Source organism: Littorina saxatilis, linkage group LG7, assembly GCF_037325665.1.
Source record: "Littorina saxatilis isolate snail1 linkage group LG7, US_GU_Lsax_2.0, whole genome shotgun sequence".
NCBI classification, from domain to species: domain Eukaryota; kingdom Metazoa; phylum Mollusca; class Gastropoda; order Littorinimorpha; family Littorinidae; genus Littorina; species Littorina saxatilis.
This window is the reverse complement of record NC_090251.1, coordinates 48,492,536-48,506,404: the sequence shown is the minus strand read 5'-3', so window position 1 is coordinate 48,506,404 and position 13,869 is coordinate 48,492,536. Positions and strand designations below refer to the sequence as shown.

Sequence of the window (13,869 nt, the reverse complement as noted above, 5' to 3'; positions counted from 1 at the left end):
AATATGTGTGGTTACGGTAACCCGACCTACCCTATTTTTAGGGGCCGACCCTATAACTTTTTTTTACATTTGTCAAAAAAAAAAAAACGAAAAAAAATAAAACAAAAACAAAAAGAGTGCAGAAAACGCAATGAAAGCGAAAGCGCTCGAGTCGCACACTTATTTCCCTGTCAAGTAGGTTTAATTTGTACACTGTACACATTAGAAAAAAAAAGTTAAAAAAAAAAAAAAGTGATTGCCTACCTTCCTACCCTATTTTTTTTGGCTATGTTACCTTAACCACACCTATTTTTTTTTGTTTTGTGCTTATGATGGGATTGGGAAGGCATTTAATTAGCCCAGTGCCTTCAGGTGTCCCTACATCGAGGTGGTTTAACCACTGGAAAAAGGTGTTCTTTACTGGAAATTGTACTGCCAAAACACATGATATGTTACAGTGTCAAGGCCCCTGGTCTGAACATCGTTTTGAACGACCTATCCATAGTGAAAATAATGAAAATAGAAATGATTAAAACGGCAGAGGCCTGTAAGTTGTAACACGAACTTTTAACAAAGTGTAACCAGTTTCAATGTGAACCGCTGGAACAGCGTCGAATAAGGTTAGACACGGCGTTGAAACCCAGCGTTAAGAATCTTCCTTTCTGATAGAACATACCTGTATTGACGACAATCTCTTTCCATGGTGGAGACACAGACTGTGCAACAACAACTTCTCGCATCATTCCTCCATTCACCGGTGCCGCCATCTCAGCAAGGTGCTTTCCGCAATCCGTACGCTCTGAACCAAACCTAACATGCATTAGGGAAGCTTTTAAGCTATGATCACTTACAAAGTACCATATAAACTTCTATAAAATAAAAATACTTTTGCTATATGTCTTCAAAATAAAACAATAGATATGCTGTTCTTTAGTTTCAGCTAACATAATTATTTAAAGAGTATTTATCAACGGAAGTGGAATTAGACGCGAGTCTTCGTCAGACACACGCTTATTAGAACAACAAAGCACACACATAAGATGCCGAAGTAAGTACTTTTAAGGAACATTTTGCTGTTTTTATTGTGGAATTTTGTATTTAATGAATACAGCATGCCGTTTTACAGGAGAATAGTTAACAATTAGCGTTAAATCTTGTGCAAGTTATGTCTGAAAAGTCATGATAAGCTGAAGGCTGCTTACTTCACTGCGTTGTTTTGAGTTAATGGAGCGATTTTCTTTTATTAAAAGTCCGTCACGCACATTGTTAAATGCTTATTATATACTTTCGCAACTGGAGCAGTGATTTATGAAAGTGAGTGGTTTATAATATTCTGTTTTATTTGTTACAGGTACTACTGTGATTACTGCGATACCTACCTCACTCATGACTCGGTAAGTTGAGCCTTGATTTTTTTCTTCTTTCAGTTTCAGGTCTTGGTGTGGGATCGCAGATTTCATCTGTTGATAGTTCAGGCCCAAGAATAAGCCCAATTATTTCCATGGCTATCTCCCGATTTAGCCCCGTGGAAGTGATGTCACACACTAAAACAGTAAAACTAAAAGAAGAGTGAGCATTTTGAGGTGCATTCAGCGTGGTTATGACAAACCTCACGGTAACACTAACACAAGAATCAGGGGGATGTCTACTCTGATCCCCCATATCATGTCAGTCTTGTTGGGAACAATTACCGTCTTGAGTTTACAAATGTGTATATCACTATATGTTAGGCGCGTTTGATCGATCTGCGCGATCGCATGATCGCGCTGCGCGTTTGGTGGATCGATCAAACGCGCACACATCGATCGATGTGTGCGCGTTTGATCGATGCAAAGAATACAAAGAATACAAGAATCGTTAAAACGCGCAGCTCTTATACTTGCGCATTTGGACGATCTGTCACAAAGTAAGTCCCTACCACTACACACACACATCGCATGCCGGAAGTGAAAAGTTTCAAATACAGGAATGTTCCGAAATATACCCCAACAACGTTTTTGATTACAATTCAGCTCCTTTTTTGTTGTTTTTGATTACTGCTGAGCTCTATTCACATAGGCTCAAGTTAGTTTTATTGCTTCATTCTCTCTTGATTGCTTCATTCTCTCTTCATTCGTTTTACTGATACATGATGGAGAGGTTTAGGCACACACTGCAAGTGGAGGCAGATACATCAGCCATGTGTCCCAAATTAAGCTTGATGTCAAGCGAAAAGTTCAATACGGTTGTGAACCACCTAAGAGAACCCCATACTAAGGTGGAACCCCATTTTCGACATTGGGTGAAGAAGAGGAAATTTTCCTTGAGTTGATGAACATGCCCGGATTGGGATTAAACGATGTGTTAGTTGTCCCCAATCCAAAACATCAAAGCCAGGTACGAAGAACTACATATATGTGACCCTCCACCACGAAATGAGTCGCATGTCACCTCGCGCGGTTCTGCGCTAGGCTTAATAAAAGTCCGGGGAGTGTCAGGTAACAGTATGAAGGTCACCTTAGTCACAGGCTTATAACTAACAGTTTTCGCTCTTTTCTAAAAACGGTTTTCACCACTGGATAGAGCATAAACAACTCTTTAGGAAAATGTAAAAATATGAAAATCATGCTAAGGTGACATGCGACTCATTTCGTGGTGAAGGGTCACATATTATGTTTGGACAAAGATTTTTGTTCTCGATTGACTTGTTTCAATTTCTAGCGATTTTTCAAATTTTGAAGATTATTTGTTGTATTTGTTTGTTGTCAGGCCTCTCAATCTTTCAAACAGTCTCACTCTCTCTCTCTCTCTCTCTCTCTCTTAGTCTCTCTCTCTCTCTCTCTCTCTCTCTCTCTCTCTCTCTCTCTCTCTCTCTCTCTCTCTCTCTCTCTCTCCTCTCTCTCTATCGCTCTCTCTTCTCTCTCTGTCTCTCTCTCTCTCTCTTAGTCTCTCAGTCTCTCTCTCTCTCTGTCTCTCTCTCTCTCTCTCTCTTAGTCTCTCTGTCTCTCTCTCTCTTAGTCTTAGTCTCTCAGTCTCTTTCTCTCTCTCTCTCTCTCTCTCTCTCTCTTCTCTCTCTCTCTCTCACACTCTCTCTCTCTCTCTCTCTCTGTCTCTCTCTTCTCTCTCTCTCTCTCTCTCTCACACTCTCTCTCTCTTAGTCTCTCAGTCTCTCCCCCCAATCCCTCTTTCCTCATCTCTGTCCATCCCTCTGACATCTCTTGATGAGTTAATTCGAAGTCGAGGTGTGTGTGTGTTTTTAACAGAACGATGGAGCTGCTAAATATCTGCGGGTAGTCCATGCCGGCAACATATTCGACGTGGTCACTGACATCCATGCCCAAGAGTTAAAACACAGCGGCTACAAGAAAGTACTCGAATATGCCCAGCGTCACTATCATGGCATTTTCCGTACCTTTGTTCAGTTGTTTTGTACAAACTGTCCAACATGTCAACTGAGTCAGCCTCAGGTGTCCAGACCACCCCTGCGTCCAATAGTTGAGAAGAATTTCTTAGAACGTGTCCAAGTTGATCTCATTGACATGAGACACAATCCTGACGGAGAGTTCAATCACATTTGCCACTTTATGGATCATTTCAGCAAGTACCATGTTCTATTTCCCTTAAAATCTAAATCAGCAGTCGAGGTGGCTGGGCTCATAGAAGAAAGGGTCTTAGCTTATTTTGGACCCCCCAAAATATTCCATTCAGACAATGGCCAAGAATTTGTAAATCAAATTATTTGAGCATTGTTTTCATCATGGGGTGGACAGGTTACATTCGTGAACGGGCGTCCTCGACACTCACAGCGGTCAGCCACAGGGTCTAGTAGAACGAGGGAATCGGACTATTGAACAAAAGCTTGCAGCGATGAAAAATGACAGTGGCTGTGGAGCTGACCAAACATACCCTTGGTCATCATGGTTGCCAAGGGTCACGGTTTCGTTGAACAGTGAGGTACAAAGCAACCACAAACGAGTCCCCATACAAAGTGGTATTCGGAAAATGCGCACCATCAGCCATTTTTCCAGGGGCAGAACCAATCTGTGATGAGTCAGATCTGGAAAATAATGAACAGCCTGAATCTCATTCTGAGCCTTGTCAGCCCGAGCCTCCTCAATCGTTGCCCCAAGTGATCCTGAGGCCCTCAACGCCTTGTCAGCCTGAGTCGATGCCACAAGAGAGGCCCTCAACGCCATGTCAGCCTGAGTCGATGCCACAAGAGAGGCCCTTAACGCCTTGTCAGCCTGAGTCGATGCCACAAGAAAGGCCCTCAACGCCTTGTCAGCCTGAGTCGATGCCACAAGACAGGCCCTCAACGCCTTGTCAGCCTGAGTCGATGCCACAAGAGGGGCCCTCAACGACTTGTCAGCCTGAGTCGATGCCACAAGACAGGCCCTCAACGCCATGTCAGCCTGAGTCGATGCCACAAGACAGGCCCTCAACGCCATGTCAGCCTGAGTCGATGCCACAAGAAAGGCCCTCAACGACTTGTCAGTCTGAGTCGATGCCACAAGAGGGGCCCTCAACGACTTGTCAGCCTGAGTCGATGCCACAAGACAGGCCCTCAACGACTTGTCAGTCTGAGTCGATGCCGCAAGAGAGGCCCTCAACGCCTTGTCAGCCTGAGTCGATGCCACAAGAGAGGCCCTTAACGCCTTGTCAGTCCGAGCCGCTTACACCACCTGTATCTCGCCGCGCCATGCGATGGTCCGAAAACGTGTGTTCCGAAACACGCAGACAGCAGCGGAACGTATGGAGCATTTCTACAATAAACGGAAATGTGTGAAAATAGCAGATTTTAAAAGGCTTCCTGCTGTCATTGCTAAAGCGCATGGGACAACAAAAAAGTCCTACTCGTTAACAACGGCATTCGGACAATTAAAAGGCCGGTGATCTTGAATTGTACAGTGGGACAATTACGCCGAACGAAACTGAAGAACTGAGTCTCCGAGAAGCGGCAAGGAAGCATAATCCGGAAAACCTCTTTCTGAAAGCCCACTGTAAATGTAATTGTCACACTGGTTGCATGACCAAAAGATGCCCCTGCAAAACAAAGAAAATCAGCTGCTCGACTCACTGCCATGGCTCAAGCACATGCAAAAACATTAATAGTGCCCCTATGCCAACATCAGAAATGCCAGTTCTTTCTAACGCAGACATGCTCGCATTGGCATCCTCAACCGCCTTCCTCAATGATCAACACATCAATGCAGCTAACATTTTAATGAAACAATCATTTCCCGCAGCACAGGGACTCCAGGACACGCTGTTGCAACAGAATTGTTCATTTCAAAACCCAACAGGAACTTTTGTGCAAATATTCCACACTCCAAATCATTGGGTTACTGTAACTAGCGACAGCAAAAATGAAATAAAGATCTATGACTCACTTCGGCAAAAACCCAGCAATGACATTCAGCTTTTGATAGCAAAGTACATTAAATGTGAAGAACCATCATTCAACATCAACATCATGAATTTGTGAGACGGATCGTCCAAATGCGCAAGTATATAAGAGCTGCACGTTTTAACGATTCTTGTATTCTTTGTATCGATAAACGCGCACACATCGATCGATGTGTGCGCGTTTGATCGATCCACCAAACGCGCAGCGCGATCGCGCAGATGTATGTATGTATGCTGATTGGAATAACAATAGCATGTTTTTCTTTTCACGCTTGCAGCCATCAGTGAGAAAGACACATTGCAACGGACGAAAGCACAAGGAAAACGTCAGGCTGTACTATCAGAAATGGCTGGAAGAGCAAGTACAGAAACTGGTGGACGACACAAGTAAGTTGACTGTTTCTTTTTCTTCTTTGTTCATGGACTGAAAGTGAAACTCCCACGTTCACTCATGTTTTTGCACAAGTTGGTTTTTACGTGTATGACCATTTTGACCCCGCCATTTAGGCAGCCATACACCGATTTCAGAGGACGCATGCTTGGTATTTTCATGTTTTTATCCCCAACGGAACTCTGAAATGTATTACAATTTACAGGATGTTTTCTTCATTCTCAACCCCCACCCATTAAGCTTTTTCATTTCTACCCAGTCCCATCCCTGAAAATAGGAACGTTTTATCAGTTTACATTGATTCAACAACAGACGGTACAGGATGCAGCTTTTACTTTTTGCAGTGTTGTTTCTAGGCCTCGACGGTCTTTGGTCATTCATGCATTGTTCTGAACCAGGCTGGTGGAATATCAGATAGCTTTGTCACGTGTCGTTTCTGACACATCCATTTTGATACGTATTTTGAATCCAACTGACCTGCTGTCCTCTGTGTCTGGGAACAACACTGTTTCATTATCTTTTTTTTTTCTTTTTTTTTTCAGTAATGCAATATTTATTGTGAAAACCAACGATTGTACAAAGAACATGTGAGGCAACATGTCTATGATGGTGTGAAGAATTTTTTTTAATTTTTTTTTTATTTTTATTTTACAATACGTTATACAGTACATCACAGTTCATATCACCACTTACAATTTTGTTGTTGTTGAAACTAAGCAAGAACAGTTTTTAGAGGACTTGCTACGACTACAGACCAAAACATTCAAAATTATGTAACATTGTAAGATGGACCTTTATATAATTAATTTACATACTTTTTGAAAAGCAGTTACTCGTTCTGTACTTCTTACTTCTTTTTTCGGTCTCCATTGGCATTGTTTACTGTTTAGCCTGACTTGATGGTTGGGAACATTATTGCCTGAAGTTTCACGTTCAGTCAAGATTTTGATTGATTTTGTTGCCAGGTATGCTACTTTTCAGTTTCAGCTGTAGCATACATGCAACCACAAATGTTTGCTGAAAGGTTTATATTGCAGCGCTGAAAGTCCACAAAATGGGGCACTGGCCTTTGGCTAGTACTTCACATAATTTACTAGCCAGAGAGCAAATTTTACTCGCCAAAAGGCCGTAAACCAGCCATTTGTTTCATTAACTTTACTCGCATTTGGCGAGTAGATTACCATTTCTACTCGCCATTTACATGTTTCTACTCGCCATTTTTCTCGCCACTTTCAGGCCTGTGTTGATTGGTTTCTTTGCTGTGTTTCAGCTGCGGCATACAAGGCTGGAAAGATTTCCACAAATCCTTTCCAGGGAGGTAATGCTCCTGGAGCTGGTGCCATGATTCCTCCCCCATCAAATATGGGTGGACGTAAGTCATTCATGATATAAATCTCTAAGTCTAATGAAAGATAATACTGTTGTGTGTTTGTGTGCAACGATTAGGTTGGTAACTTGTTTGCTGTTAAAAAACTTCCGATCCTTATACATACTTGGGCTAAGCTAACACTAACAGTAACAGTTATACTAATAGCAGTTTGGGTGTAATGCAGTTGATCTCTAGATGTTTTCTGTGCTGGTCTGGACAGGGCTTGAATAAGTTCACTCTCTCAGCTGACACAACATTCCCTGGTTGGGAATTACATTCCAAAACTAATCTTAGTTAGGGAAACACCACATCATGATTTTAAGGTTTTGAAAAGCTGCTCAGCCTTTTTGTGGTTAAAACTGTGTCTGTTGCCTGGAATGAAGAAGAATTCTGTTATTATCTTTGAAATTTCTTTTTCCCCTTATTTTGTCTGGACTGTGTCTAGCTGACTGTCACTCTTCTTTGCATTTTGTTTAAGTCAGCTGCCTGTTTACAATAAGTGAATTACAGTAGTACTTTTGTGCGAAGGATTGCTATTTGCCAAGGCAGACATGTGTTACCTTTGTAGTTTGTAAGTTGCTCGTGTATAAATAATAATGATGTCATTATATGATTGATTCATAATCATAGTGTGGTCACAGTAGCTAGTGAAATAATAGTTTATGACCTGTTGCATTCTTGAGCCAGTTGAGGTATGAAATGTGATTGCCCTGATAGTGATAGGTAGAAAAGAGCTCAGACATGTTCATTTTCATTACAGCTGGCCCCGCACCACCTGTACGGCCCCCGGGCGGGCCTGTGATGGGCCCAGGAGGTCCCCCTATGGTGCCTATGGGAGGACCAGGGCCTATGGGTCCTGGGCCCATGATGCCAGGTAAGATTTTAATTATTTTATTTTCATTTAAGATAAGTTTTATGGATTTGGCTTTTTTTTCTGACTTATGAATATCTCCATTTTAAGGCACACTTCTTCCTGTGTAAACTGTTTAGCTCACCATTGGTTTCTCCAGTTATTGGAACCAAAACAGAGATTTCAGTCAGGCACTTCACATCAACTGGATTATGACAAGGTTTTCTTTGAGAATCTAAATCAAATGAGGCAGGGCGCTTATTTCAGATCTGAGAAACAAAGGGATGTAAGCTCTCCAAATGCTTTAAAGAAGAAGGGTTTCTTTGGTTGTCTCCCTTACTTCACTAGTTAAAAGTCACAGGCGGACGTGAAGCGGACGTTGGAGACAACTATGTAGATGTTTGGTAGCAAGAGATAGCTATTATATTCAGCTCTGCAAGTAATGTTTTTAGGTGTTTACTGGAAATAACTGATTGGCGCTTTCAGAAGTAACCTTGTTTGGGTTCCTGGTGTTGGTTTGTTTGAAAGATACTATCCTTTCTGTGTTCCTGTAAGTGATCATTTGTTCCAGTAAAGATCTGTCAAGACTTTTATGCATGATAAGAACATGACTTCACTTAGACACAATACATACACTCTCACTAGTTTTGTGCAAAGTGGGCATTTTAAAAATTTGTTATAGAATAATAAGACAATGAAGTAAAGAGAATGGAAGAAATTTAAAAAAAAATATGACGTTAATGTCAACCTATGAAATTGATCTAGCAAATAAATCTCACTCTGTGCAGGAAACAGACAGGCTGTTGAGTGTTGAACATACCTTAGAACATTCCAGCGTCCATAGTATTAGATGAACTTGTAGTTGTATTGGTTGTGAAAGAGAGTTAAAGGTCCTTGTCTACATTTTTATACCGAAATCGCCATTTGACCATTAAAATGCAGAGTCTATTATCTACAAATATCAACAATACACCCCCTTTCGATCAGGAAAGACGAAGCCAGTGTAGCCGTTTGAAAATTCATTGTAGTATTCCAGCGTAGTACTCATAGTAGGATATCCTTATTTGGAAAATGCCAAGCGCAAAACTCCTCTCAAATCCCGTGCATTTCGTGCGTTTAAAAAAAAGCGTGGACAGCGCTCCAGTGTCAAACTGTTGCTGCACTTGTTTGGGCGTGGCTATAAGCATAGTGACATGAAATTGATAGGTCAGTATTTTTAGGCAAAGCACATGTTCTCAGCAAACAGAAAACAAAATATTGGAAGCGTGAGTCACGCTACCCAAAAATAAAATCTTTTTTTACATATATATTTTTTTTCTATAACTTTTTTCCCCATGGTTCATTCATCATCTGACATAATTTTTTTAGCGAAATCTAACCATAAGATTATTGAAAAAAAGCAAAAATGTAGACGACCACCTTTAAGTTCTTCCTTTCATTGAGACAAATTGTCCACACATGCTCCTTGTCCACGTGTTTCAGGCACATCCCTTGCTATTAACTGGCCTATAATGTCGTGTGTGAAAAATTGACCTCAATATAAGCAAGAGTTATTTCCAAACATTGTCTGTTACTGACCAAGCATGTGTTTCCTTAGCCCCTGGAGCAAATTTTTGATTAGTGCTTTTGTGAACAAGAAACAATTGACAAGTGGCTCTATCCCATCTCCCCCCTTTCCCCTATCCCATCTCCCCCTTTTCCCCGTCGCGATATAACCTTGAATGGTTGAAAACGACGTTAAACACCAAGTAAAGAAAGAAAGAAATGTGTTTCCTTACCTGTATGTTAACCATGCCTGTCTCTTTCCTCCTCTGCCAGGTATGCGTCCAGGCATGGGTCCACCCATGGGTCCTCCAATGATGATGCCCATGGGTATGCGTCCACCACTGATGGGTGGTCCAAGGCCAAGGTGAAGAGACGAAGGTTGAGGAGGGGGATTCTGGGAAGACTGTGCGTGCTTGGACTGAGAGGAATTTTAATTAGCGACTTGCGTAGACTGGGTGGAATATTAATTAGCGACAAGCTTGGACTGAGTGGAGTATTAATCAGCTAGGATGCTTTTCTTGTGGGTGGAACTGTGTTTGGAGTCATTTTATCATGCACTGCAGACATAATTGATTCTGTATGGATTATTTTTAGTTCTTGATATGCAAGGATTGATTTGTGAGTTTTTCATAATTTGGATTTCATCATGGTAGGGTGAGCCAAAGCAAAGAGACAATGCAGTAATTGGCTCAGTTACATGTGCTGTATGTGTAGTCTTTCCTGTTGTTCTTATCCCTTCAGTCATGTATTTAGGTGTGAGTGAATGAGTTTGTGAAGTGCATGTGTGTGAGGGAGCATGTTTCTGTGTGTTGCGTGCATGAATTTAGAACATTTGTGGTGCAGCAAACAATTCTGAATTTGTATTGGTTAAAACTTGATTTTTAAGTAATGTATTGCACTGGATATTGAAGCAAGTTATGTAGAATAATTGTCAGGTTTTGAAATGAATTGAAATAAATTGAAATGAATACTCTTATATCCGTGCAGAATGCTTTTGGCAAGCACAGTTCCCACCAGAATGTGCTTGACACTAAAACACCCTTCATAATCATTGGTCAGTTTGTTGCAGTTCTGATGCTTTTATTTTATTTTGTTACTTTGCTTTTGCTTCTGTTTTGCTTTGACCAAGATTGGCCTGATTTGCTATAAAAAGGTTTGTTTTTTTCCTTGTTTTTTGTTTTGTTTTATGTATCCATGGTTGCACTCACTTTGAAAGAGAATTTTTTTGGGGGGGGAGGGGACAGAGTGTGAGGAATTGTTTGTTTGTTTGAAAGTTCATCAGTTTCAGTTGATGTTGTGCATGTGTTTTTACTTCAAAAGCAGCAAAGAGTGTGAGTGAATAAAGAATGTGGAAAAAGATTACATCCTGATCTTTGTGGAAGTGTATGTGTGTTTGGGTCACCAGGTGACACACATAATTTACATTTACTTTTCTGTAATGACTGCACAATTCTGGCTGGATTTGTTAGTCTTGGGAAAGTCAATTTCCCACACATGACAGCCGATTTATCCAGTCGTTCAGGTTTTTTTTGCGGGGCTGGTGGGAGGCCAAAGTCTTGCACGCACACACACACTATCACATACACACACTTTCACATACACACACACACACATAAATACACACACACATTCACTTATGCACACACACATAAATACACAAACACACTCACACATCAATACACAAACACACACACACATCAATACACACATACATTGTAGAACCACCTTCCCTCAGAGTTGATAAAGAGTTTATTGCATTTATGCTCAACAAATTATGTACATTGAGAATTTAATAGATTTTTCATGACAATTTACTCAAAATCCAGCTATATACTTTCAGAGCATTTTCCTACTTTTAAGCTACTTTTAAATACGATTCTTATTGTAACATAGCAACTTGCACTCTAAACATACAAATATGCATGGAGTTGCAGCTTTTCACTCTCTTTCTAAACACTTGCAAAGACGGGCGCTGTAGCGTGGTGGTAAGACGTCGGCCTCTTAATCGGAAGGTCGAGGGTTCGAATCCCGGTCGCGGCCGCCTGGTGGGTTAAGTGTGGAGATTTTTTCAATCTCCCAGGTCAACTTATGTGCAGACCTGCCAGTGGCTTATCCCTTTTCGTGTGTACACGCAAGCACAAGACCAAGTGCGCACGGAAAAGATCCTGTAATCCATGTCGGAACTAGGTGGGTTATAGAAACACGAAAATATCCAGCATGCTTCCTCCGAAAGCGGCGTATGGCTGCCTTAATGGCGGGGTAAAAACGGTCATACACGTAAAATTCCACTCGTGCAAAAAACACGAGTGTACGTGGGAGTTTCAGCCCACGAACGCAGAAGAAGAAACACTTGCAAAGAGAAAAATCGTCACAGACTTGCACATTTCCCATGCAACATGATTGATGCCACGAGTTATGTAGAAACAAATTTGCAAACCTAAATGAATGACTTGTTTTTGAAACATTCATAAAGGTTAATTCTTCTTCGTGTTAGTGATCGCGCTCACAGCCACAGATCTGATCAGGTTTTTTTATGTAATTTTTATTTATTTTTTTTAAAAATTTTTTTTACGAGATACGAGCATCTCTCAACTTCAGTCATTCAACATTTGCCAACAATCTACAGCCTGTCCGTTTTGTGTTAAGAATTGGAATTTTTTGTTGAATTAATTTTATGGATGACAACTATGTTAACCAGGCATGGGAATTGTCTGCCGAATTTTTTTTTTTGTTCCGCCGAAAAAGCAAAAGTGTCCGCCGAAAAAATAAATTGGGGAGGCGAAAATGGTTCTTAAAACTGAATATAATGGCAAACTTGGAGCTAAGATGACACCAAATTACACCAGTTGGGTTCTTTGGAGAAAAAAAAATTCCGCCCAAAATGCCCCCAAACCCCCCTAGCAGGGCTAGGCACTTCGCGCCGTCGACTTTGCTATTACTTAAAAATGTTCAGCCTTTTTTACTTTTTTCAATTCCCATGCCTGCTAAATTAATTCAGCAAAACAAAATTTGAAAAAAAAAATAAAATCCACTGCGCAGAAAGCTGTTGATTTTCAGTACGAGTCCAATGAAAGGATCCTCTTATTTCATGCAAAAGCCTGGGCAGGTCTGTGGCAGTGGTCATTATTGTGTACACAGGAAAGACCTTACCTAAAGGCACACTCCTCCTCATGCAAAAAAGTTAGGCTCACCATACCCAATATTGACGGACTGTGTGATGATATCTTCTGCTATGGGCTGTTGAGACAGTGATATCAAAATCGAGACCGGAGGTCGAGATTTTGATATCACTGTCGAAACAGACCAATAGCAGAAGATATCGTCACACAGTCAGTCAATGTTAGATATATTGCTAATTCTCTGGACATTTTGTATTTACTGTAAACAAATTACAAAAGTATTTGTCTCAGTTTTGGCTGTTCCATATCCCTCCCTCTGATTATTATTTCTTTTTGTTCACTCTTTTCTTGTACTTTTCAGTATTTCAAAATGTCTTTTCTTTCAAAAAGTCTTTAGTCACTTGCTCAACTAAATTCTGGGATCATTACATTTTCATATATATATAATTATTTGTTTGTTTTTAAATGTAGGTGTTTTTGTTTTTGAAGTGGGGAAGCAATAAAGAGGTCGTCGATATCAAAACTGATATCGACGGAAATGTCGTCGATATCACTTTTGCACTGAGCTCAGTTTTGCCCAACTGACCAATGGAAATCCACGTAACATATGAAATAGCAATATTCTCGGATATGGCCAGGCTATTACGTGGTAAAGGACCATCCTTCCAATTGGTCACATCTCAAAAATACACAGAGTGGGTACTCTCTGTGTGCAGTGGGGGTTGTTTGGACGAATCAATTTCTGCCCGGTCAGAAGGTGAGTCGTACTGAGAACAAGTATGCCTTTAAGCTTGGTTTCTTTTTCTAGAACAGTAGAGTGACACGACCATGTTTCTCTGACCAGCTTTCAATGCATGCTTATGATGGAGAAGCACATTTATTTTAGAATGTGCACTGGTCCAAGTATTATAATAGTATTCTAACAAGCTGTGCACTGGTCCAAGTATTATATTTATAATAGTATTCTAACAAGCTGTGCACATGATCCAAGAAAACACAACGAATACTTGTGATACTACAATACATTATGCACAGTGCTCGTAGTACGCAGAATGATTTCAATATTTATAATCTTGCAATGGAATTTGACTCGGTTATGCCAAGTCATTGGTTTTTCTATTAACATTTTATCACCTAGCCTTGAACATATATTGAATTGTTTTTCTTGCCACGCTCTCGTTGAGTTTTTACCAACAGTCATTTCCACCAGTAACTGTTCAGTTGACCTTAA

The 13,869-nt window shown here is 40.7% G+C and overlaps 2 protein-coding genes across 3 annotated transcripts in view; one reads left to right on the top strand and one right to left on the bottom strand.

The window, feature by feature from the left end:
- Positions 1 to 760, bottom strand: part of LOC138971673 (nuclear pore complex protein Nup160-like) — a 66,425-nt gene extending 65,665 nt beyond the window's left edge. For both annotated transcript variants that reach the window (XM_070344440.1, XM_070344441.1), the window contains exon 1: positions 656 to 760. In XM_070344440.1, coding sequence (XP_070200541.1) covers positions 656 to 746 — 91 coding nt within the window. In that variant the 5' untranslated portion in view covers positions 747 to 760. The remainder of the gene's footprint in view (positions 1 to 655) is intronic.
- Positions 761 to 944: 184 nt separating this feature from the next.
- LOC138971672 (U1 small nuclear ribonucleoprotein C-like) lies at positions 945 to 10,881 on the top strand. Its single transcript, XM_070344439.1, has 7 exons — positions 945 to 1,027; positions 1,331 to 1,373; positions 5,643 to 5,751; positions 7,026 to 7,127; positions 7,885 to 7,998; positions 9,793 to 9,883; positions 10,507 to 10,881. The coding sequence occupies exons 1-7, from the start codon at positions 1,020 to 1,022 to the stop codon at positions 10,565 to 10,567; spliced, it is 528 nt and encodes a 175-aa protein (XP_070200540.1). The 5' UTR covers positions 945 to 1,019; the 3' UTR covers positions 10,568 to 10,881.
- The last annotated feature ends 2,988 nt before the right edge of the window (positions 10,882 to 13,869 follow it).